This window comes from Mixophyes fleayi, chromosome 8, assembly GCF_038048845.1.
Source record: "Mixophyes fleayi isolate aMixFle1 chromosome 8, aMixFle1.hap1, whole genome shotgun sequence".
NCBI classification, from domain to species: Eukaryota; Metazoa; Chordata; class Amphibia; order Anura; family Limnodynastidae; genus Mixophyes; species Mixophyes fleayi.
In genome coordinates this window covers 132,255,775-132,281,970 of record NC_134409.1, presented here as the reverse complement: position 1 = coordinate 132,281,970, position 26,196 = coordinate 132,255,775, and the positions used below count along the sequence as shown (strand labels likewise).

Sequence of the window (26,196 nt, the reverse complement as noted above, 5' to 3'; positions counted from 1 at the left end):
CTAGTGACATCACTAGGAACCAGTGAGACAAGGCACCCTAGTGATGTAACTGGTTCCTAGTGACATCACTAGGAACCAGTGAGACAAGGCGCCCTAGTGATGTAACTGGTTCTTAGTGACATCACTAGGAACCAGTGAGACAAGGCACCCTAGTGATGTAACTGGTTCCTAGTGACATCACTAGGAACCAGTGAGACAAGGCACCCTAGTGATGTAACTGGTTCCTTGTGACGTCACTAGGAACCAGTGAGACAAGGCGCCCTAGTGATGTAACTGGTTCCTAGTGACATCACTAGGAACCAGTGAGACAAGGCACCCTAGTGACATCACTAGTAACCAGTGAGACAAGGCACCCTAGTGACATCACTAGGAACCAGTGAGACAAGGCGCCCTAGTGATGTAACTGGTTCCTAGTGACATCACTAGGAACCAGTGAGACAAGGCACCCTAGTGACATCACTAGTAACCAGTGAGACAAGGCACCCTAGTGACATCACTAGGAACCAGTGAGACAAGGCACCCTAGTGATGTAACTGATTCCTAGTGGCCCGATAGACTGCATTTCCATGAATATTGGTTCTCGACACAAAATGGCAACGTCCGCTGTGTGAGATGCTTTAATCTTTGTAGAGATGTGTATTATATATGAAAGTGTTTTTTAAGTGTCTTGCTTGGCCCTCCAGCCCTTGTGGGATTGCAGCACCCATCAAGACAACAATTGGCTGAATATGGCAGACAAGTGTTTCAGTTTCACCATAGTTGACGGATCTAGAATTTTTTTTAATACAAGTAAGATTTGGGACAGGGGGCACACAACAATCCACCCACCAATGTGGCACCAAAGTGGTTAATATTCATATCCTACCAGTAATATTAGTGCAGGCTTATGCACACACAGTTTTCACATGTAATGGTCTGTGAGTCTAATAATACAGCAGCAAAATCTAATTCTCCTCATTCAAATGTACCCATAACCACAAACCTCAACAGGGGAGGCGGAGTCATTTTGTGGGCGAAGTCATTTTCCACGAGCGTGCAGCCTATCTATTCATGGCTCAGTGATGTCACTGGTTTCTAGTAAACTGATAGGCTGAATACTCCTGGATAGTGGCTCAGCTGACAAAACGGCTGCGTGCACTGTCTGGAGGCAATCGATTGCTCTTTCAGTTTCCCTAATTCTCTATCGCCCCATTCAGTAGACACGCATTATTTGGAAGTTGAATAATAATTTTGGCGTGTAATGTCTGCATGTAGACGAGCCATATAGTGAAAAAGGCCTTAATTAGGGCTGTGCAATAGGGGGGCGACCGCCCAGGGAGCAACACTGAAGGGAGGGGGGCGCAGTTTATGACTATTTTAGGTTCATTTAGTTAAAATTGAGGGCTACGGGGGCGACATTTTTGTTTCTCGCCCCAGGCGCTAAAATGGTAAGTTACGGCTCTGTGGAGAAACACATGTTCATAAATAAACATTTTGTTACCGACACTGGTTTCAAGAAATGCGAACTGACCTCCACAAGCTGAAAGACAAAAAAAAATAAAAAGAGATAAAAACACAATTATGAGAAGGCAACGAACACATACCTGACACCTACAATCATGGTACAGTGCCCTCTACTGGTGGTACATACACACAACCACTTTATTTTCTGCCTGTTGTACATTTTCGTTAAGCGTAAAAGGCTGATAAATAAAGGTTATTGGGCTGACAATAGACACAACACAGGAAACAGCAATACCAGGTAGAAGGTTGGATGGTCTGGTCAGCCATGTGGTAGTATGGGCACAGTAGAATGAATATATTCAATTAGAAATTCATAGTTTCCAACTGTCCTTGATTTCCAGGGAAAGTCCCAGGTTTAACAGATTTGTCCCTGAAAATGTTTTTTGGCTGAAAATGTCCTTATTTTTCAGTATTGAATAACTGTACAATAACATTCCTAGCACTATCAGGGGACATTCCACACTCTTTCCTGGCACTTTATAGCCATCTTCCAATGCCCCCTGCTAAAGGGAGCAGCATATCCACTCTTTATCCTATGGCCACCGGTAATTGCGGTAGTATCAGAACACAGGTGTTAAGCAGATCAGTTTTTAGAACGTTCACGATAAATAATTAAAGGTAGCCTTTTATCTTGGTAAATACAGAGTTGCTAATGCCAACATTCTAAATGTTGTTTACAGCATAGCTGAGAACCCCAGTATCAGAATCTAGGAGTACAGAATCACCCTAGAATCGAATACCACCGTGAATAATCCAACTTACCGCAATGCTGACTCATTTCCTGCCTAACGAAGCCTCGGATCTCCTCCTCCTGGGATACAATAGAGACACAGAATATAATGCTGTAATATAGATACAGTACTGGGCAGAATATTGTGTAATATAGAGTAGTATTATTTATTTATAAGGCGCCACAGATTCTGTAGTGCCGGATACAGAAGCAAGTAACAAATAGATAAATAGATGAGGTAATACACATAAGTAGCACATATGAGTGTGAGTAATGCTAAGGAGACTCACACAGAGTGCAGCAAAATACATGACTGATTCATTAGTCTGTCAAAAATATTGATCATGTTTTTTATTTAGGTAGCTTGTTTTTTTTTTTTTTTTTCAAATCAGTCTTTCTCCCAGCTGGCTTCTCCTTTCATATGTCGGAGGAATCCGTATGCAAATGAGAGGAAGAGATAGACTACACCACTCTAGTAGTCTAAAAATATATTCCTTGTCACAGAGGAAGAATTTTGAAATTGAAAAAATATTAAATTCTCAGTCAACATGCTAAAGATTCTGGTGTACTTTTATATGGGAATAAATAAAAAAACAGTAAAGAAGAAATAAACAATAGACCTCCTTCCCACAGGTTTCATAATTGACAAACTTTAAGCATGAAAATCAAAGTGTTGTATTCACTTCTAATCACAAAGGGAGTATCTTACCGTCATTCCCGGAGACCCTTTATCCCCTTTATTTCCTTCCAGTCCCATATTACCCTGAAAATATTTAATAAACAAATTTTATACCACATAAAGATACAGTGCTTCCGTGCAGCGGTTACCCACCTATAAATATTAATGCTCCGCATATCACAGCTGGTTGTCAGAAAATAGTCTATGTAGATGCTGAGCGGAATTAGATCCAACTGTAATGTGCGTCTGACCTGACGTGTTGAGGAATCTACACATTCCATTCCAAATCAGCTATAAATCTGTGCCTCAATATCTCAATCTGGCACATCCTGCTATAAAGTATTAGGTAATATTTATGTCGGCTGTTGATGTGGGCTGTTCTGTGGTTCTAATCTTATAAGCACACACAGCCAGTTTCATGATGTGACAGAAAGCTTCTCACTACCACACTGAGCGTGCTCCTGCCAGTACATGGGACGGCCACTCCCTAAGAATACATTTGAATATTTATACCCGCCCATGCAGAACACACTGTACAACTGTAACACGTATACGTTAATTAATATGTTGCCTGTTAAGATTTATTTTTAATGTATGTTTAATGCATGTTTTAGTAAAAGTTCACCTCACCTGATCCCCTCGTTCTCCTGGAACTCCCGGAACTCCACGTGCCCCCGCAATAGCCTCTCCAGGAGGGCCCCTTTCTCCCTTAAAAATAGGCAGGGCCACAGAAACAGGTTAAGCAGAACGGCATTCCATGTGGTTCTATCAAGTAACACACTTATTCCAACTTAATTTTATTTTTTACAACTAATACCACCACTGGGCACTGATACTAGAGGTTTGATTACCACTGCGACAGGAATATGAAATGAAATTCCCAGCGGTTTCTTCACAAATAAATCTAACAAGACATCGGATGGGCACCAAACATATTGCTGAATATGGTACTGTATTTTACTTTCAGCTGTGGGAGAACATAATCATATTGATTTTTATTTTGAACAAACGTTTTCATGCTTAAATAACTTGCAAACAATAATGTAAGAATGTAACATCAACGTTAAGCAATGTCCAAACCTTCTGTCCTTGAAGACCTTCCGGACCCTTTACACCAACAGGCCCTGGGGTACCAACGGGGCCTGGAAGTCCATCAGAGCCTCTCAGGCCAGCTGGACCAATTGAGCCAACAGTACCCTGAAAACAGGTAAGTGAAATATTTTAGCCCAATATGGCAACCTGGCTAATGGGTGATACACATAGTGTTGTGTTCTAAAGCCAAACAATTCTTTTTGGGGGCTGAACATAGCATAAACAGGGCACGTCACAAAAAATTTGGAGACCAGAATAGCAGAGTAAGGGGGGCATGGATAACCTCTAAAGCACCGATAATTCCGTACTATTCATAATTAATTAGCGTTCTGTCTGCTGTTACTATTAGCTATAGTCTATTTCTACTTGAATATAATCAACATATCATTATTATTCTACAAAATAATTTCCCTACAGGGAAACTTTAAGAAAAATAAATAAAAAATCTTACATTAAATTATTAGTGCCAAATCTTTTTGATTTTGTGACTTATAATATTGAAGAAGACCAAAAAACAACAACATAATAGTGAACAAACATGAGAAGATTTAAAGCCACAGAAATCTTCTCTGGACTTTTTTACTTTTTCAATGAAAATATAGTTTGCGTATCACCCCCATTGTATAGGGCAGGTGTGAACAACCTGTGGATCGCCAGGTGTTGTGAAACTACAATTCCCAGCACAACCTGCCAGCTATCAGCTGACAAAGCATGCTGGGACTTGTAGTTTCACGACTCCTGCATAGCCACAGGTTGTCCAGGCTTGGTGTAGTGTCTTCTCCTGTAATGTGGCACACCCTGTGGTACTCACCCTGTCTCCTTTTTCTCCTTGATCCCCTTTTGTGCCTTGTAAACCTTCTATCCCTCGGTCGCCCTACGGGGAGAGGCCAGAAATGAAAAATAAATATTTCTAAATGAGTCGTTTTCAATTGGTTATGTGCTAAGTAGTCTACTGCACTAAAATAACTTGAAACATCAGGTAAATAACATATGTGGGCTAAACAATTTTCAGCTAGGAAGTACTGACATCACTAAAATAGGAGGCATGAAGTACCTCATGCCTCAGTGATATCACTTGTTCTAAGGGAATTTATTTATATTTATTTATATCTACAACATGGGGGACCATTTGATTTTCGATCATTCTCCTTAGTTACCCAAATTCTGTATTGTGTCCCCTGTATTACCTTAGTGCCAACAAGGCCTTCCTTTCCAGGTAATCCGGGATGTCCCGGGATTCCAGATTCCCCCTACAGGTAGAATAATTCTTTATTGTTATTATATGTGATGATATAAACGGGGATGAGGTAAGCAGACAACAATAAGCAAATGCATTTCTGTACAGAAAATAGCTCAGGCTGGGACACACAGGGTAGGTTTATCAACCCTTCTAAAAAAGAACAGTGGAGGTGTTGCCCATAGCAACCAATCATTCTAGAACCTGACTGCTAGAATCTAAATGGTTGCTATAGGCAACACCTCTACGTTTCCTTTTAAAAGCTTTAAAAAATCCAACCCCAAGGATCAAATGCCATTTTTACACATTATCTCACTTCCAAAATATGCCCAATTGCACCCACTTGTATGGGAAAGCACGTGGCTAGATGGCGGTAACAGCAGTACATGTGCTCGAGGATAGCAGAGGTCGGGCATTGGCCGTTGCTTACGACTGGGAGTGTTTTGCGCTACCCAGGTGCTAGTTACACCAGAAAACACATTAAGGTACAAAGATAACAACGTAATAAAAACAATAAAATATACAGATACCAATCAAGTAACGAGTGATAAGACAGTTCCAATGACCCCTTGCTTTTTTTTCAAGGCATAAATAAGGATTTAAGGTGAAAGAAAAGTGAATTTGAAATTAATTAAAGGGGTTGTTCCAAAAGTGATAGTAGGCACAACTAATAAGTGACGGTTTGACTTTTCCCATCATGCACGATTCCCGCAAGTGTCCTTATTTTCACAGAGGCATTAGCCAAATGCAGAAAGAGGACACACAAGAACACATATACAATCACGCCGTCAAATAAGCCCATTTGCCCATAAATTAAGCATTTGCATTTTTGCAGACACGTTAATGGCTGTAGACAATAATATACAACATACAACAATAACAATATTTACATGGGCACTGGCAGAAACAACCAGAGCATGTAGGAGAATACACAGACCTTGGAGCTGTGGGTAGCGTCGGATTGGATTTTGATTGGGAACGATAACCCCACACATGATACTATAACTGATCAATATGGTCACATCGATCAATTAATATCACACAATGTTCTGTGCAATATTAAATCAGGGATAAACACTATAACTATATTACATGATCACTTACCGCATCGCCCTTCCTCCCAAGAAGTCCAGACCGTCCAGGCATGCCCGTCTCACCCTAAAATTAGTAACATTTAATAGTTATAAAAATAATTTAGAAACACACTAAAAACAGAAAGTATGTAATACAGATGAGGAGACAGATCTAAATATTAAACATTATACATGGAACATAAACAACTTCCTGTACTTACAGGAGCTAATTAATATTTTGTAGAATAAGTAAACCCATTATTAGACATTTGAATATTTAAACTTCTGTTTATTAAGAAGCTCAATAATATATCTGTAATAACTTATGTGATTATACTTAACTTAATCCCCCAGCATGATGTTTGTTTTTATACTTTAGAAAACACTAGTATCGCTTAGAAGGGAGGCGCTTCTCTATCTTGCATGATTTTGGGGCACTAAAGAAGCCTGAGTGTGACGATTAGCTTACAGTCTCCAAGGTAGAAAAAATGCTCTGTCTAGACTGAATATTGATCGGTGTACATTCACACACACACAGCTGCATGACCAGAGAAGTCTCGCTAAGCATACCAGTTATAATGTGCTTTATCATTTCAGCTTTTTTTTTAATGAAAAGGGAAGTAATACTAGATTTCCATTGTTTCTTTTTAAGAGGCCTGCAGTGTAAGGTCAGGGGGGAGTCGAAAGAGTTCATATATAACGTTTCATGCTCATATACAGTATATAAAACACTTGCTTCTGGAGGTTATTATATTACCTTATCTCCCTTTTCTCCATCTTGGCCACAGAGACCTTTCACACCACGGTCACCCTAAAACACAAGACATGACCAATGGGGACATGAATGGAATATTCTCCATACACTTGACATAACTGGACTGCATGCATTAATATTTTAGCATAATGTCTCTATAATTATGCCTGTTGTGGCCACCAAAGGACTAGTTCAGGATACTATTACCAATATATCAATCAGGATTCTCACCTTCGGTCCTCGTAGACCATTAACTCCATGATCTCCTTTCTCTCCCCGTCCTCCAGGTAGAGCGTCTTTACCTGGGATACCCTAAGAACATTAAGCATAGATCAGCGGAATGTCAGGGAACCCCATATAGATCACTGTGACTGTAAGTGGGATTGCGCATTGGTAAAAAAATGAGTTCATCTGTCACTACGAATATAAAGCTGTTTCTATGTCACTATGTCGCGCTTGCACTTTACTCCAGAAAAAGGTTACTTTTATTTTTTTTTAAAGTAATTTTTCTCCAGCATGTCCCGTTAGCATTACCTGTCTAGTGCCAGTGGCTGTAGTATGCAAATGAGAGGAAGTCAAGCGACGTAGCGGCACTCTACTAGTGCATTAACCAAGATGCTTCCGCCAGAGCTTAGAAAAGGTAGTTAGAAACGTTAATGTCTGTGGTCAATACAGTCAGCTGGTTACACATTCAAGTAGCAGAATTATGTTAAGAAACATCTAACTGAAAATGTATGATTCATTATTATAGCAAGGCAAGGTTAACATCATACTTGTCAACTCTCCCTGAATGTTAGGGAGAGTCCCTGAAATAGGGGTGATCTCCCTCACTCCCTGAAGAGTCTGCATTCTCCCTGATGCTGAGCCAGTACAAGACGTGGTTGGCTTCGCCATCTGTGGCATGATGACACAGTTCAGAAATCGCACCCTATGTCCTTGTATTGATGAATATGGAGGTGGCCATTTTCAATGGAGACAGAAATGTAAAAGACACTACAGTCTCTAGACATTCATGAGCTGCTTTTCTTTAACGCATAGTTGCCTACTCTCCCGGAATGTCCGAGAGACTCCCGCATTTCTGGAAGACCTCCCGGGATCCCGGGAGAGCAGGGCAACCTCCAATTCTCGCCCCAGCAATTGATAATTGGAGGGGACGGGGCTTAATGACGCAAATATTGTATCAACTTAGCTCCACTCCCTGCTGTAATTGGTCAAAATAGTGATAATTGTTTAGGGGCGAGGCCAAAATGATGCGATTCGTCAAGTCCCTTCTCTAAATAAATGGTAAATATATTTCTAGGTAAAACAGGGACACTCACGGCATCTCCAGGCTCTCCGGGCTCTCCCATTTCTCCCTAGGAAAACACGTAGATGTCAGTTTTTTTTTATTCGACTTAAGAAAGCAATAATACACTTACACAACGCTTACATGAACAAAGTATGGAAATGATTTTACACTATATCTGGTTCAAGCCAGCAGAGGGCACTCTTGTAATAGTTGTCTATGTGAAAGGATTTGTGGGGCCAAATGTTCTACATAGATAGTAACAGCAACATTGAAAACGTTTACCGTTTTGTGCATAAGATTTCAAAGGTGCAGAACAGAGCAATTAATTTAATCAGCCAGTTGAAATATATGACCGTTATGATAAAAAAAGCCAGTCCATGTTAAATATCAGCTTTACCAGTAATATAATATTGGGTGATCTAGAGAGACTCCTGTGGTGGATATGACGGTGTGTGATATACGTGTTAAATGGGTTATTACCTTTTGCCCACCAGGTCCTCGAGGTCCTACAAAGCCAGTGGCTCCTTTGTCTCCTTGTTCTCCTTTAACTCCCTATTGCCAAAAATTAAGAGGTTATTCTGGTTCCCACCAAAGTTTAGCATCCAGAACTCAAACACAAGAAGCAGTGTGTAAAACAATGATCATTTATTTCAATAAATAAAGGTTAAAGGGTAGATTTACTAACCTTCTAATACGGTGGAGGTGTTGCCCATAGCAACCAATCAGATTCTAGCTATCATTTATCTTGTGCATTCTAGAACAGTGATAGCCAGAATCTGATTGGTTGCTATGGGCAACACCTCCACCGTATTAGAAGGTTTAGTAAATCTATTTATTACAACAGCCTCGGACTAGCTGTGCATCATATAAAGTCCTAATGGTCTTCTGATTGAGCCTCGGTGGTCTTACCTTCTCTCCGTTCACTCCTTGGTCACCCTTGTCCCCCTTTTCACCCTCAGAACCTTTCACTCCTCGGTCACCCTGACAGAAAGCAGAAGAAATGTTAGTACATTAAGCTTTGCTCGTGGGAAGACGATATGCGTTCAAGGCAGCTTTAAAACCTTCATTACAGTCTGTACGTGAATTATGGACTTTACCCTCTAGAATAAATGATGACAGTGACATACATGTGACATACCGTTTCTCCTTTATTTCCTCTTGCACCAGGTGGTCCTTCAATGGTCATTGTGTCACCCTAGATAGGGGTAAAATAAAACACATCAAAACTGCTCTACAAGTACGAAAACAAAGTCGTTGTTCATAAAGATTAAGTGTTACCTTGTCCCCTTTAATTCCTACTGGGCCTGAATCACCCTGTAAGGTAATAACATGAGATGAAGTCACATAATCATGTAAGGAAACAAAGTTGCCAGCATTTGAATATACTTTATGAATATAATGACTGTATAACTATACAGACATAGGACACTACACCTCCAACATGACCTGACCACTGGACATGATCATAATACAATTCTATTACACTGTATACAGACCTAGGACACTACACCTCCAACATGACCTGACCACTGGACATGATCATAATACAATTCTATTACACTCTATACAGACATAGGACACTACACCTCCAACATGACCTGACCACTGGACATGATCGTAATACAATTCTATTACACTGTCTACAGACATAGGACACTACACCCCCAACATGACCTGACCACTGGACATGATCATAATACAATTCTATTATACTCTATACAGACATAGGACACTACACCCCCAACATGACCTGACCACTGGACATGATCATAATACAATTCTATTACACTATATACAGACATAGGACACTACACCTCCAACATGACCTGACCACTGGACATGATCATAATACAATTCTATTACACTGTCTACAGACATAGGACACTACACCCCCAACATGACCTGACCACTGGACATGATCATAATACAATTCTATTATACTCTATACAGACATAGGACACTACACCCCCAACATGACCTGACCACTGGACATGATCATAATACAATTCTATTACACTATATACAGACATAGGACACTACACCTCCAACATGATCTGACCACTGGACGTGATCATAATACAATTCTATTACACTCTATACAGACATAGGACACTACACCCCCAACATGACCTGACCACTGGACATGATCATAATACAATTCTATTACACTATATACAGACATAGGACACCGCACCCCAACATGATCTGACCACTGGACATGATCATAATACAATTCTATTACACTCTATACAGACATAGGACACTACACCCCCAACATGACCTGACCACTGGACATGATCATAATACAATTCTATTACACTCTATACAGACATAGTACACTACACCCCAACATGATCTGTCTGAAGACAATTATCATATGAATTATAACCTGCCCTATGCTAAAAAATTACTAGGGGCCAGATTTACTAAGCTGCTGGTTTGAAAAAGTGGGGATGTTGCCTATAGCAACCAATCAGATTCTAGCTATCATTTTGTAGAATGTACTAAATAAATGACAGCTAGAATCTGATTGGTTGTTATAGGCAACATCCCCACTTTTTCAAACCCGAAGCTTAGTAAATCTAGCCCTAGGTGTCTACATAACTGATTTCATTTGAACAATACAAAAAAAGGTCTGGTACTAATGATTTGTTTCTTACCTTGTCTCCCCGTTCTCCTCTGTTTCCAGCAAGACCCTTAAAATACAATGAAAAGCAATTCAACTTAATATTTTCTGTTAGTAAAGCCCACCCATGAACAGTAGACATATAGCTGTTATAATATTAGAAGAAGAATGCCCAACAGATGGTCCATCGGCCGCACACCCATCTACACCTGGCCACTCGCAGGCCGATCCTGCCACTTGGCACGAGAGGAGGGAGACTAAGATTAAGATCTGATTTGGCCACACACGTAGGTTGGCTGGATAACTTTTAGTGTCAGCAGATGATGACCTCACACAAATACCAATAGGACAAGAATCGAAATACATGAAAGTTTGACAAGATTCTTCAAAACAGATGACTGGGCACTTACCGGGAGGCCACGGTCTCCTTCTGACCCGGGACGTCCATCCTCTCCCTGCAATTATAGAAATGAAAGAGGTCAGGATTTATGAAGGTGCTCAGAACGATGACTATGTAAATCAGGTAACCTATTGCTCTCCAGCTGTTGGCTAGCAGGGCATGTTGGGACTTACGGATCCACACAGCTGGTGAAACATAGGTTGCCTACCTATCATCTATATTACAGTCTACATAGCACATATATATATATACATAGTAACTCAAATCAGGTCATGTAGATCGATCTTACCCTCGGTCCTGGATCTCCTCGCTCTCCTCTAGCGCCCAACTGGCCAATTCCTGTGTCGCCCTAATAAAGACAACAATTCAAGTTCAGCAAAAACAAATATATAACACATGTATACAGGGGTGTGAATGTTACATGGCTGAATAACAGGCATTAAATCATTGCATTCTGCTGCAGTGTTCACAACGAAAGGTCTAAAAACAAAAAATGTTGTTTAGAACATTGATTGCAGAGTAAAACAGGAGTACTCCCATTTCTGAGAGATGTTCTTTTAAAAATATATCATATGGTCATGTCAAACAAGCTTATAATAACGTGACCACTGGAGGCGCTGTTGGATTCTTTCTTAATGCAAGTGAAGCAGCCTATACTCCCATTAATACATGTAAATATGAAGCACAATAAGATGGCGGTTGCAGAGTGATTTATGTTTGTATGTTTTACAGAACAGTTGCGACAGAATAACCTGTAAATACACTTTATTTACACAATGGTATGTAGCTGTTACAATAACACAGTGACAGGCAACACTTCGGGTGATGTTACCTTTAATCTCAGCAATAAGAAATAACAATACATTTAATCAAAGTAAGAGACACCTATCTGTAATAACATAGCAGCAGGCATTGTATACAAGTGTTACAAGTTGTAACAAGCACATCTGACGGTAAGTCATTAAGGAGCTGGGGGCCACAGGTGAAGACTTAGAGGGCCACATAGGGCCGCCTGATGCCCATCACTGCAATAAGACTTCTAAAACTGTCTAACGGCAATTTACTAACAATGTTACATAGAATTAAAAAAAAAAAAAACTTACTTATATCTCTTGACCAACAAATGTTAATTTAATTTAGTGCAAAATATCCGTATTACATGTGTATCCCTCCAGACAATTGGGATAGATATATATATATATATATATATATATATATATATATATATATACACACACACGCACAGACACGCACACACACATAATATAATACATATTTATCAGGTGAACGATTTCATAATTCTTCTGGCTCTCACCTTGTCACCTTTTCCTCCTGCAGATCCCGGGGGACCCTTAAATTAAACAGAAACATTAATACTTATATTAAACATACTAAGGTAAGTTACACATTCAGTATAAACACGTTTGTGTCTTATGTGAATATTGAGAAATGAAGCAGCCTAGGCAGCTGCCTGTGGACTGGGAACCTTTATGGAGGTACAGAGACCACATGGTTGAAGATTGGTTACATAATTATTTATGTTGACAAAATACATATGTTTATCGAGTTCAATCGTTCATTCATAAAGCTTGTAATAGACAATAAAATGAAAAAGGTGATTGCTATTTAACATACATAAACAGTGCTACCTATGGCCACATAAAGTTTCCACTAAGTGTACCATGCGTAACAGTGCCATATTTTGTCTCTGTTTCTGCACTGTAGGGATTGGGTCATAACAGGTCCTTACCGATGGTCCAGAAGGTCCCAGCGGCCCCTGGGGTCCTGGATTTCCTTCTCTTCCAGGGAAACCTATCAAACCCTAAATAAAAATTGATTATGAAATCCTGCATAAACATGTTTAATAACTATATACATATATTCATTATATAACAGATTCTATTCGTCAAAAACTGTTTCCTAGACTTACTGATCTGCTATTGTTGTTGTTGTATTGAAATGTACTCTGGATATCACAGCCATTAAGTTACAGTCTTTAAGTGTGATGTTTAAACAGACGTATAAATGCATTAGCTAATTACAGTATTTCACTAAGAAACAAATAGGGCCTGAATCATTAAGGGACGCAAAACGAGCGCATTGTGCGTTTTTTTTTAAACTACATGTAAATCAGGCATACGCATGTCTGTATTCAACAAGGAGCGGATATAAAGATACGTGTGGTACTGATTATGGGTCTAGGTGCGCTCTGCTCTAATAGACAATACACTGTAGGATACGACCCGTACATATGGGGAATATAAAGTCCCAAAATAACGCACAGAAAAAAAACTTTTCAATTAATGTTACCTATTAATAATAGAATCATTAAGGATAAAACATTAAAAAATATTGTATTTTTTTATTCCCCTCCCCATAAAATACATTTATTAGGATGTTATGAATGTCTACAGGGGCGCACGGAGGATTTGTCAAGGGAGGGTTTCCTCCGCCCCTGGAAAAAAATAAAATAAACCTAGAGACCTGCCGCGCATGCGCGGCAGCGCCGTTTCGGCTGCACTGTAGTATACAGCAGCCGCGGCGTTGTCAAAGAAGCGTCCGCGGCGGTGCTGTATACAATACAGCACCGCCGCGGACGCTTCTTAGACAGCGCCGCGGCTGCTGAATACTACAGTGCCGACATGTAGGGCACTTTTTAGCGGAGGGGGGGGTTCTGGAGACCCAGAAACCCCCCCTGCGTGCGCTACTGGTCTACTGTACATAAAATGTATTTTTACAGTTGCTGCTGATTGCAAACACATGTTCTAGCTGCATACACAGCCGTCATCACTAGTAATCAGCACTTACACCCGACCTGTAGCTGGTGCAAGTGATACGACAGAAAAACACGTACCGTGATGCCCAAAGCTTGAATCAGACACTGCTGCTATGCTGGAGCTTGGCTCGCCCTTACTACATGCATACACCCAGTACCCTCCCTGTTCCGCCCATTAAATCCTAAACTGTTGTAAGGGTCCCTTGCGCTCGAAGATGAATTAGACATTGCTGCATTCTCTGGCGTATGGTTTGTTTCTGGACATGCGCAGAGAGATATTACGCAAAATACGGCATGTATCAGCATTTACGTGCCTCAATGAATTAGGCTAAAATAGTGTATAAGATGTACTAATTATTTATGATGCCCCCCCCTCTTAGAACCTGTAGGTGTCACTGTTCCTATTGCTGTCAATAAAGAGATTTTGGGGTATATTTACTAAACTGCGGGTTTGAGAAAGTGGAGATGTTGCCTATAGCAATCAATCAGATTCTAGTTATCATTTATTTAGTACATTCTACAAAATGACAGCTAGAATCTGATTGGTTGCTATAGGCAACAGTTCAGTAAATCTAGCCCTTGGCCTTTAAATAAATCACTTCAGGGGATTTATTTACTGAACTACGGGTTTGAAAAAGTGGAGGTGTTGTCCATAGCAACCAATCAGGTTGTCACGGGCACTAGGAGTCTTTACCCAGGGATCACCAGATGGTAGGCTTACCAGAGCAATGTAGATGGTAATCGGGTACTCTGGTAGCTGGGTGATCACGGAACATGAAATGATGGCCGATGAGATGCTCAGGAAAGTCTATGACTAGCAACACTGGTAATAATGAGGTAATGATACACAAGGAACTGTATGGACAAGGACACGTGAAGGTAGTCAGTGGTCTGCGATAGCAAGTTGTACCACTGCTATAGTGAGGAGGAATGTCCAACAGAAACAAGGAGGTGATGAGAGTCAGCGGTCTGCGGGTAGCAAGTTGTACCGCTGTCTGAGTGAAGGAATGGAATCCGAGTGGAGGTATCCAAGTAGTCAGTGGTCTGCGGTAGCAAGTTGTACCACTGCTATGTGAGAGGATAATGGAACAGGTGATACCGGAAACAGGGATCAGTGGTCTGACATCAGCAAGTTGTACCACTGAATATATATATGTGAGGAGGTGCACGGGGGAAGACTGCAACACAGGATATACACAGGCACCTTATACACGATCCACAGTAATATGCACAATATAGATATATATATATGTAAATGACTGATCGGGTCTGCAATCTAGAAAGTCTCTTGAAGTAGTCCAGCACAATGATAACACAGTCAATGATGGCAATAGACTCAGCGGATAGCAGACTCCAGAGAGAACCAAACACAGTCCAGCAAGATATGCAATACACAGCACAGTCAATGAGAAGTATGCATACCGTGGTTCAGCAGTAGCAGTCAGATGGGATTGCAGCGGTACCTGAGCGGCTGGAGGCCGACTGGATAGGAAGTCCCTGGATAGGTGAAGCAGCGGTCTAGCAGGTGCAGCGCACAGGTGAGTAGACCGACAGGGACACGAACCCACAGGAGTCAGCAACACGTGGAACTGGACTCATAGGAAACCCAGGAGAATGGAGATGATCCAGCAGAGGGTAGTAGAAGAGATACAAATCCAATGCTGACAGGAGGGTAGAGACCAGTGGAACACGTGAAGGCGTGGAGAGTGGATCAGCAGGAGATGGACGATAGCGCTGACCACAGCGGCAGGACTCAGCAGCACACGGAGGTAACCAGTAGCAACCACAGGAACCAACAGCGATGGGAAACAGGAGTGCAGCGCAGGGCAGGAGCTATAGATCACGAAGTGTAGCAGATGGTAATGAAAAGCGGCAGTCTCGAGGAAGTCACAGCAAAGATGAGATGAGAGTGGAGTGCACGGAGGCAGCGGATAGTAATCAGCTGGCAGTCACGATGTTGAACACAGGCGAGTTGCAAGCAGGAGACTGTAGTGCACAGAGGCAGCGGATAGTAGTCAGCTGGCAGTCACGATGTTGAACACAGGCGAGTTGCAAGCAGGAGACTGTAGTGCACAGAGGCAGCGGATAGTAGTCAGCTGGCAGTCACGATGTTGAACACAGGCGAGTTGCAAGCAGGAGACTGTAGTGCACGGAGGCAGCGGATAGAAATCAGCAAACAGACTTGATGAGAAGCAGGTGAGTGAGGTAAAAGCTGGAGTGCACGGAGGCAGCGGATAGCAATGAGCAAACAGTCACATTGATATAAAATAACGTTGAAGTGGTGTAGAAGACTGTAGTGCACGGAGGCAGCGGATAGGAATCAGCAAACAGTCATGATGATACAGTTGATGGTAGAAGTGGTATGGAACCACAGTAGTAGAAGTGGTTTGGAAACCACAGGAATCAGCAGCACTGAATACACAAGTAATACAGGAACACCTTCAGAGGCTCATGAGGAATGAGACTCCAAGATCAGGCAACGTGGTAGTGACCACAGGTGCTTAATATAGGGAGGTTGCCTGATCTGCCAATTAAGTTAAAGGGGTATACACTGAAGTATAGAAAAGGGCTGCGCATGCGCAGACCCTCAGGATGGTGGACGGCCACGGTTCCTAAATGTCCGGGAAGAGGCACTCATGGTCCGGTGAGTGACAGTACCCCCCCTTTTAAAGGTGGGCACAGAACGCCTGGAACCGGGCTTGTCCGGATTTTTGGAGTAAAACTTCTTCAAAAGGGCAGGAGCATTAAGATCTTCAGCTTTGATCCAAGAGCGCTCCTCAGGACCAAAGCCCTTCCAATGAACGAGGAAGTGGAGGACTCCTCGCGAAATTTTTGCATCTAGTACCTCGGTAATCTCAAAATCCTCCTCCTGATGGACTTGAACTGGCTGCGGAGCTGAGGGAGGAGTTGAAAAACGGTTGATAATAAGAGGTTTGAGCAAAGATACATGGAAGGCATTAGAAATCCGAAGACTCTTAGGAAGAAGGAGTTTCACACATACTGGATTGATAACTTGAATGATCCTATATGGACCAATAAAACGAGGGGCGAATTTCATGGATGGAACCTTCAAACGAATATTTTTTGTGGATAACCAGACACGATCTCCAATTTTTAGTGGTGGAATAGCCCGCCTCTTCTTATCAGCGAAAGATTTATATTTGACAGATGTCTTCTTTAAACAGGTTCTAACCTGAGACCAGATATTTTTAAAGGTCTGACAAACAGTCTCCACCGCAGGAACTTGGGTGGGCGGGAGGGCAGGAAATTCCGGAAAAGACGGATGGTGACCGTAGACCACAAAGAATGGAGTTTTGGATGATGACTCATGGTACATGTTGTTATGGGCGAACTCAGCCCAAGGGAGTAACTCTACCCAGTTGTCTTGATTGGCTGATGAAAATATCCTTATAAAAGTCTCAAGATCTTGATTGACACGTTCGGTTTGTCCATTGGATTGTGGATGGTAAGAAGATGAGAGTGCTAATCGTATGCCCAAGGTTTTACAAAGGGCTCGCCAGAATCTGGACACGAATTGTACTCCTCTATCAGACACAATCTCAGATGGACATCCATGGATACGGAAGATCTCTTTAATGAAATGTTCAGCCAGGATAGACGAGGAAGGCAAACCAGACAGAGGGATGAAATGAGCCATCTTCGAAAATCTGTCCACTACCACCCAAATAGTGTTATGGTTCTTACTAGGTGGTAAGTCAGTAACGAAATCCATACTAATATGGGTCCATGGTTTGGACGGAATGGGTAGTGGTCGCAGCAACCCTGCTGGGGTTCTGCGGGAAGATTTGAATTGCGAACATAATTCACAGGAAGCAATGAACTCTTTGACGTCTCTCCTCATTGAAGGCCACCAGTAACTTCGAGAGAGGATCTCAAAAGTCTTGTGTTCACCGGCGTGTCCAGAAAAACGAGAGGCATGGAACCACGAAAGGATTTTCCTCCTTAGAGTAGAAGGCACGAGGGTCTTCCCAAATGGTAGCGTTTTGGTGGATGAAGCAGCCAGTGAGATACATTTGGGGTCTAGAATGGTATGGTTGGAAACCTCTTCTATATCAGAGGACGTAGCAAAGGCTCTAGATAAGGCATCAGCTTTTTTGTTCTTGGCAGCTGGTTTGAAGGTAATTATTAATTCAAAACGGGAAAAGAAAAGAGACCATCTTGCTTGACGAGGGTTCAAGCATTGGGCAGACTGGAGATATGACAAGTTCTTATGATCCGTGAAGATCGTCACCGGATGGCGAGCTCCCTCCAACAAGTATCTCCATTCCTCTAATGCGGCTTTGATAGCCAGTAATTCCTTGTCTCCGATGGTATAATTCTTCTCTGCGGGTAGGAGACCCCGAGAATAGAAGGCACAAGGGTGGAATTTTTGCTGTTCCGAGCGTTGGGAGAGAATAGCTCCTAAGCCCACATTAGAGGCATCTACTTCTAGGAAAAAAGGGAGTGTCACATCAGGCTGACGAAGGATTGGAGCCGAAGAGAAGGACTCTTTTAATGTTTGAAAGGCTTGAATAGCCTCAGTAGACCATTGCTTAGGATTAGCCCCTTTACGAGTCAGGGCCACAATAGGAGATGCAATGGAAGAAAAATCTTGAATGAAGCGTCTATAGTAATTGGCAAAACCTAAAAAACGCTGGATGGCACGAAGAGTAGTTGGCTGGGGCCAATGTAGTACAGCATTTACTTTGTCAGGATCCATCTTCAGACCAACTCCGGAAACAATATACCCCAAGAATGGAATCTGGGGTAATTCGAATGAACATTTTTCTAATTTACAGAACAATGAATTTTTCCGTAGCCTGGAGAGGACTTCTGCCACATGTTGGTGGTGAGAAGGCAGGTCCTGTGAAAAAATCAATATGTCGTCCAGGTAGACGACGACACATACATATAATAAGTCCCGAAAAATCTCATTAATGAAGCCCTGAAAAACAGCGGGGGCATTACATAGCCCGAAAGGCATTACCAGATATTCGTAATGCCCGTCTCTGGTGTTAAACGCCGTCTTCCATTCGTCACCGGAACGGATTCTGATTAAATTGTAAGCACCACGAAGATCCAACTTAGTAAAAATACGGGCTCCCTTGATGCGGTCAAATAGCTCAGTGATCAACGGAATGGGATACCGGTTCTTGATAGTAATGGCATTGAGTCCACGAAAATCTATACAAGGGCGTAATGATCCATCCTTCTTTTTGACAAAGAAGAACCCAGCTCCAGCGGGCGAGGTGGAAGGTCGAATGAACCCACGCTGGAGGTTCTCCCGTATATATTCAGATGTCGCTTGAGTTTCAGGTAACGAGAGTGGATAGACCCGGCCTCTGGGAGGAGTCTTGCCAGGAAGAAGATCAATCGGACAATCCCAAGAACGATGAGGAGGAAGACGTTCAGACTGAGCTTTATCAAAAACATCGGTAAATGAAGCATATTGAGGGGGGAGTCCCGGTGAAATAGCTGAGATGGAAGCTTGCTGTACCTTGAGAGGAATGACTTGGGAAAGGCAATGATGGTGACATTCAGGCCCCCAAGACGTGACTTGAGGGGTGCGCCAGTCAATCTGGGGAGAGTGACACTGAAGCCATGGAAGGCCTAGGACAATCGGACTTGTCGTAACAGGAAGAATTAAAAACGATATCTCTTCATGATGCAGAGCACCAATCTGAAGGGTTACTGGAGACGTACTCTGGGTGATGAGACCGTTGATGAGACGTGATCCATCGATAGCCGTCACAGTAATGGGAGTTTTTAAGGTAATCATTGGTAGAGACCATTGATTAACTAACGATTTGGAAATAAAATTTCCTGCTGCTCCGGAATCAATCAATGCCTGTGACTCAAAGGTTTTGGTAGCAAAGGAAATAGTCACATCAAAAGCGCAGACTTTAGATTTCATAGACGATGGAGAGGACTCCAGGGACCCTAACTTCACCTCTCCAGAACTAGTTAGGGCCTGGCATTTCCCGATCTCTTAGGGCAGGAGCTGAGGACATGAGTGGAATCAGCACAATAGATACAGAGTCTATTCTTGACTCTTCGTTTCCTCTCCTCAGAAGATAACTTGGAACGTCCAATCTCCATGGGAATCACAGCGGGTGACACTGGACGAAATTGAGGGTTAGAGCGAAAAGGTGCTTTAGCAGAAGTCGTTTTCTCAGCCTCTCTTTCACGAAATCTCATATCAACACGATGGCATAGAGAGATCAAATCTTCAAGTGACGAAGGAAGCTCTTGGGTAGTCAGTGCATCTTTAATTTTATCGGAAAGCCCCTGCCAGAAGGCGGCAACTAGGGCTTCAGTGTTCCACTGAAGTTCAGAGGCTAAGATCCTAAATTGAATGACGTACTGGCCTACAGTATGAGATCCTTGTCGCAGACGGAGGATGCTGGAAGCAGCGGAGGTCACACGACCTGGTTCATCGAACACACTTCGGAATGTAGAAATGAATTTGGCACTATCTTGTAATATTGGATCGTTCCTCTCCCACAGAGGGGAGGCCCAAGCCAGGGCTTGTCCTGAAAACAAAGAGATAAGATAGGCCACTCTGGAACGATGGGTAGAAAAATTTTGAGGTTGGAGCTCAAAATGGACTGAACATTGGTTAAGGAAACCCCTACAAGTTTTGGGGTCTCCATCGTACTTTGACGGAGTAGGCAGGTGAAGCGTGGAAGCTATAGACACCTGGGATGGCAATGGGGAAACGGAGGAAAGCACAGGAGCTTCAGTAGTAGCTGTCACAGTCTGTCCAGATGTTCCTTGGGAGGTTAATGACTGATAACACTGAAGTAACAGCTGTTGGCGGGCATCCTGTTGCTCCACACGGCTAACCAGATGTTGCAGCATCTCTTTGGCGGTAGGTTCCACATCTGGGTCTGTCATGGCCTGATCTTACTGTCACGGGCACTAGGAGTCTTTACCCAGGGATCACCAGATGGTAGGCTTACCAGAGCAATGTAGATGGTAATCGGGTACTCTGGTAGCTGGGTGATCACGGAACATGAAATGATGGCCGATGAGATGCTCAGGAAAGTCTATGACTAGCAACACTGGTAATAATGAGGTAATGATACACAAGGAACTGTATGGACAAGGACACGTGAAGGTAGTCAGTGGTCTGCGATAGCAAGTTGTACCACTGCTATAGTGAGGAGGAATGTCCAACAGAAACAAGGAGGTGATGAGAGTCAGCGGTCTGCGGGTAGCAAGTTGTACCGCTGTCTGAGTGAAGGAATGGAATCCGAGTGGAGGTATCCAAGTAGTCAGTGGTCTGCGGTAGCAAGTTGTACCACTGCTATGTGAGAGGATAATGGAACAGGTGATACCGGAAACAGGGATCAGTGGTCTGACATCAGCAAGTTGTACCACTGAATATATATATGTGAGGAGGTGCACGGGGGAAGACTGCAACACAGGATATACACAGGCACCTTATACACGATCCACAGTAATATGCACAATATAGATATATATATATGTAAATGACTGATCGGGTCTGCAATCTAGAAAGTCTCTTGAAGTAGTCCAGCACAATGATAACACAGTCAATGATGGCAATAGACTCAGCGGATAGCAGACTCCAGAGAGAACCAAACACAGTCCAGCAAGATATGCAATACACAGCACAGTCAATGAGAAGTATGCATACCGTGGTTCAGCAGTAGCAGTCAGATGGGATTGCAGCGGTACCTGAGCGGCTGGAGGCCGACTGGATAGGAAGTCCCTGGATAGGTGAAGCAGCGGTCTAGCAGGTGCAGCGCACAGGTGAGTAGACCGACAGGGACACGAACCCACAGGAGTCAGCAACACGTGGAACTGGACTCATAGGAAACCCAGGAGAATGGAGATGATCCAGCAGAGGGTAGTAGAAGAGATACAAATCCAATGCTGACAGGAGGGTAGAGACCAGTGGAACACGTGAAGGCGTGGAGAGTGGATCAGCAGGAGATGGACGATAGCGCTGACCACAGCGGCAGGACTCAGCAGCACACGGAGGTAACCAGTAGCAACCACAGGAACCAACAGCGATGGGAAACAGGAGTGCAGCGCAGGGCAGGAGCTATAGATCACGAAGTGTAGCAGATGGTAATGAAAAGCGGCAGTCTCGAGGAAGTCACAGCAAAGATGAGATGAGAGTGGAGTGCACGGAGGCAGCGGATAGTAATCAGCTGGCAGTCACGATGTTGAACACAGGCGAGTTGCAAGCAGGAGACTGTAGTGCACAGAGGCAGCGGATAGTAGTCAGCTGGCAGTCACGATGTTGAACACAGGCGAGTTGCAAGCAGGAGACTGTAGTGCACAGAGGCAGCGGATAGTAGTCAGCTGGCAGTCACGATGTTGAACACAGGCGAGTTGCAAGCAGGAGACTGTAGTGCACGGAGGCAGCGGATAGAAATCAGCAAACAGACTTGATGAGAAGCAGGTGAGTGAGGTAAAAGCTGGAGTGCACGGAGGCAGCGGATAGCAATGAGCAAACAGTCACATTGATATAAAATAACGTTGAAGTGGTGTAGAAGACTGTAGTGCACGGAGGCAGCGGATAGGAATCAGCAAACAGTCATGATGATACAGTTGATGGTAGAAGTGGTATGGAACCACAGTAGTAGAAGTGGTTTGGAAACCACAGGAATCAGCAGCACTGAATACACAAGTAATACAGGAACACCTTCAGAGGCTCATGAGGAATGAGACTCCAAGATCAGGCAACGTGGTAGTGACCACAGGTGCTTAATATAGGGAGGTTGCCTGATCTGCCAATTAAGTTAAAGGGGTATACACTGAAGTATAGAAAAGGGCTGCGCATGCGCAGACCCTCAGGATGGTGGACGGCCACGGTTCCTAAATGTCCGGGAAGAGGCACTCACGGTCCGGTGAGTGACACAGGTTCTAGCTGTCATTTCGTAGAATGTACTAAATAAATGTTAACTAGAATCTGATTGGCTGCTATAGACAACATCTTCACTTTCTCAAACCCGCAGTTTTGTAAATATACCCCCAGTTCTACTAAAGGGGATAGGTGTAATATAGCTATCTGCATTTTGTGCAGTAAATAAATTTGAAAAAATATCAATTTTATATTGTATTTCAAAAGAAACATATTTTGATGTTTGTTCTGTTTGAATTTATCAAATTACAATGTCATAAATCTCAATATACTGTACATGTTCTCACGAGATTTCATTTATTAGAAAACAATGATTCTACTTAATGTTTTGTTATGATGTTTCCTTAATATTAAAACATTTTTGTGATTCACTTTTTTTTCCATGCAGAAGTGCGCAAGTGAATCATGTTATGATTACAAGTTATAATTTTTCGGATAATCTTACCCTCTCTCCAGGTGGGCCAGAGGGTCCAAGCTGTCCAGGTTCTCCTCTTGCCCCTGGCTGTCCAGGGACGCCCCCAATGCCCTGCAGACCAGGGGGGCCGGGGGGCCCAGGCAATCCTACGTCACCCTGAAAGAACGGTCTCGTTAATTAACCGGCTTTTGTATGAAGTGAGAAAAATGTTCAAACCACATAACGACTTAATTATAATTAATTTTAGACTACTTTCTCTGCCTCTTATCTCTCTTTGTGCTACTTTCCTTGCATAGAGTGGAGGTTACCCCATGGTTTTGCACCAGTGCGCCTTTATGGTCTGTTTGGCGCAGCACTATGCCTACTCCCCGCACTGGCAAGATGATTCCACATGCCAGACGTGCACCTCAATAAGCGCAGAGGCGGAAAATCTTTAGCACGGAAGGCCCTGAAAAAGCTCCCCTCCACCCCTCATATCTCATCACAATATTCTCACTCCGCAAGCTGAAATCTCGTTCCAGCACAGGTCTGCGAAACGCGTTGCTCCTTTGCCCCTACTGCATACAGGAACGTCTTCTCACCCCCCTCTTTTATCATCACCTGCGCAAATCGCTCTTCTTCCGGAAATGCGGCCATCCCGCTCTGTAAACCTATGCGTCCCGGCAGAAAGCTAGACGCACTTGCACTAATCAAAAATGCATTTCATGGCTAGATGGCGGTTCCCTTCAGTCAGTGACTAACAGAAAAATAATCCCAGTGATCAATGCGCAGGAAATCCCAGTAACCGTGACCCGTTAAGGAGCCAACAGAAGCTGGAATAAATATTTCTACCCATTATTGCTACTAATGTCTTTGGCCACATATTCAAACTGCTTTGTTCACCATGGTGAATGACGTCATGAAGTGGAGCCAGCTTGTTACTTGATAGTGATTGGTTGAAGTCGCTTTGAAGAGCAGTCGTCATCGCTGATCGTCAGGAATGAGCCCATCTGAGTCCTCATGTTGGGGTAAGTATTGTCGGTGTACTCGACATCGATATGTTGACTACCACCGAGATAGACAACACTTCCTATTTACAGGGCCGTCTTTCCCATAGGGCTCAATGGGCAGGTGCCCGGGGGCCCTGCAGCCCAGGGGGGCCCGTCGGAGGAAGCCAAAAAAAAAAAAAAACCTGGAAAAAGAAAAGAAGAAAATACTTACCGTGCTGTCAGCTGGCGATCCGGCTCCCTCCCTGGTCTCCTCCTCCGTTGCGCTCGCAGTGCATGTCGGGCGTGACGTCATCACGCCCGCCCGACATCCATTGCAGAGCGCGACGGAGGAGGAGACCAGGGAGGGAGCCGGATCGCCAGCTGACAGCACGGTAAGTATTTTCTTCTTTTCTTTTTCCGGGTTTTTTTTTTTTTTGCTTCCTCCGACGGGCTGCAGGGCCCATATATATAATCATTATTTTTTTTGGTATATATAGGGGCCCCGGTGCACTGCTGTGCCCGGGGGCCCAAGATGGTCTTAAGAGGGCCCTGCCTATTTACATTAACAAAACCTGAATTTGTAATACCCAAATATATATTAAATTACCTTCAAACCTTGAGGTCCTGTCTGTCCCGCAGGTCCTGGCAATCCGATGCCTGTTTCACCCTGAAAATGTAGAAGCTTGTAAGAAACGTGTCTGACCCCATACACAACGTTCCCCAGTGCGGAGCATCCAGGGACCAGTCAGGTTTCATAAACATCCACAACTTACTTTATCTCCTTTATTTCCAGAGGGACCCTTAGACCCCTGCAAGAAAACACATACATTTCTTCACTACGTAGCTTCATGACATTTCTGTTTCAAAAACTATGTCCCGTAATGCCCCAGTGTCACATGACCTGGATATTTCCATTTACTAAACCATATACACAAGCGGTCTACAAGATTGCACAGATTTTAGTTCCCAAAATACATTTGCACGTATGCATTAGGTTTATTCAGTTTAAATAGCAAAAATCTCACCCCAGGAAATCAAATATTCGCTCTCATTAATCTCCTGAACCGCTTAAGCTATAATTTAACATGCCAACAATGAGGCTATAAATTCTGACCCAGGATCAAAGAATAATAGACAGTGCTAACAAAAATTAATGGTTTAATAACTAATGAACATGTCTATAGGCTGGAGTTAATGTTGCATCAGTCTAACGGTTACAAATCCTTTAAAGCAAAATATACTTGTTTATTGACAATATCAACACGAAAATACCATTAACACCCTCTGCAACCGGTAGCATGCAGTCCCCACAGCTGTTCGGGATAAGTCAGCACTGGTCATACCCAATAGAAGTAACTTACGTCTTCTCCTGGATCTCCGATGTCTCCTTTTTTCCCTGGTTCCCCCTAGTGGCAAAAGTAAGTGAGTTCATGTTCATCTGCAACCATTAAAACTAGTAGTACTGTTTATAAACGCCTCAAGTGTATGTATTCCAAACTGCTCATAAGATTTACTGTGGATGTTAAATGAGCCGCTACAGCTCTGCGACTCAGCTCCTTAGATTTTATGCATTTTGAACATGTGACGAGCTGTCTAAAAAATCATGAAAAACTAAACACATGTTTTATTATAGTATTATCTCTTTTGTTTTTTCCCCCTTACATCATATTAGGTGTTGGATGACTATTTTAGGAACATAAAGGGCTTCAAATACAAGTTGGTTTATATAAAAAGCTACTAAAAACTTTCACAAAGA

At 42.9% G+C, this 26,196-nt stretch overlaps 1 protein-coding gene across 2 annotated transcripts in view; it reads right to left on the bottom strand.

Annotated features, from left to right (window-relative positions):
• Positions 1-523: 523 nt before the first annotated feature.
• Positions 524-26,196, bottom strand: part of COL7A1 (collagen type VII alpha 1 chain) — a 151,663-nt gene continuing 125,990 nt past the window's right edge. The window contains exons 93-116 of one of the 2 annotated variants that reach the window (XM_075183607.1): positions 25,802-25,846; positions 25,214-25,249; positions 25,048-25,107; positions 23,503-23,628; positions 13,133-13,204; positions 12,698-12,733; positions 11,672-11,731; positions 11,393-11,437; positions 11,017-11,052; positions 9,635-9,670; positions 9,495-9,551; positions 9,266-9,337; positions 8,837-8,908; positions 8,388-8,423; positions 7,300-7,380; positions 7,072-7,125; positions 6,346-6,399; positions 5,192-5,254; positions 4,816-4,878; positions 3,993-4,109; positions 3,543-3,620; positions 2,943-2,996; positions 2,266-2,314; positions 524-1,519 (exon numbers count right to left, since the gene is read on the bottom strand). In XM_075183607.1, coding sequence (XP_075039708.1) covers positions 1,371-1,519; positions 2,266-2,314; positions 2,943-2,996; positions 3,543-3,620; positions 3,993-4,109; positions 4,816-4,878; positions 5,192-5,254; positions 6,346-6,399; positions 7,072-7,125; positions 7,300-7,380; positions 8,388-8,423; positions 8,837-8,908; positions 9,266-9,337; positions 9,495-9,551; positions 9,635-9,670; positions 11,017-11,052; positions 11,393-11,437; positions 11,672-11,731; positions 12,698-12,733; positions 13,133-13,204; positions 23,503-23,628; positions 25,048-25,107; positions 25,214-25,249; positions 25,802-25,846 — 1,551 coding nt within the window. In that variant the 3' untranslated portion in view covers positions 524-1,370. The remainder of the gene's footprint in view (positions 1,520-2,265; positions 2,315-2,942; positions 2,997-3,542; positions 3,621-3,992; positions 4,110-4,815; positions 4,879-5,191; positions 5,255-6,345; positions 6,400-7,071; positions 7,126-7,299; positions 7,381-8,387; positions 8,424-8,836; positions 8,909-9,265; positions 9,338-9,494; positions 9,552-9,634; positions 9,671-11,016; positions 11,053-11,392; positions 11,438-11,671; positions 11,732-12,697; positions 12,734-13,132; positions 13,205-23,502; positions 23,629-25,047; positions 25,108-25,213; positions 25,250-25,801; positions 25,847-26,196) is intronic. The other variant, XM_075183606.1, reaches the window with a different exon arrangement.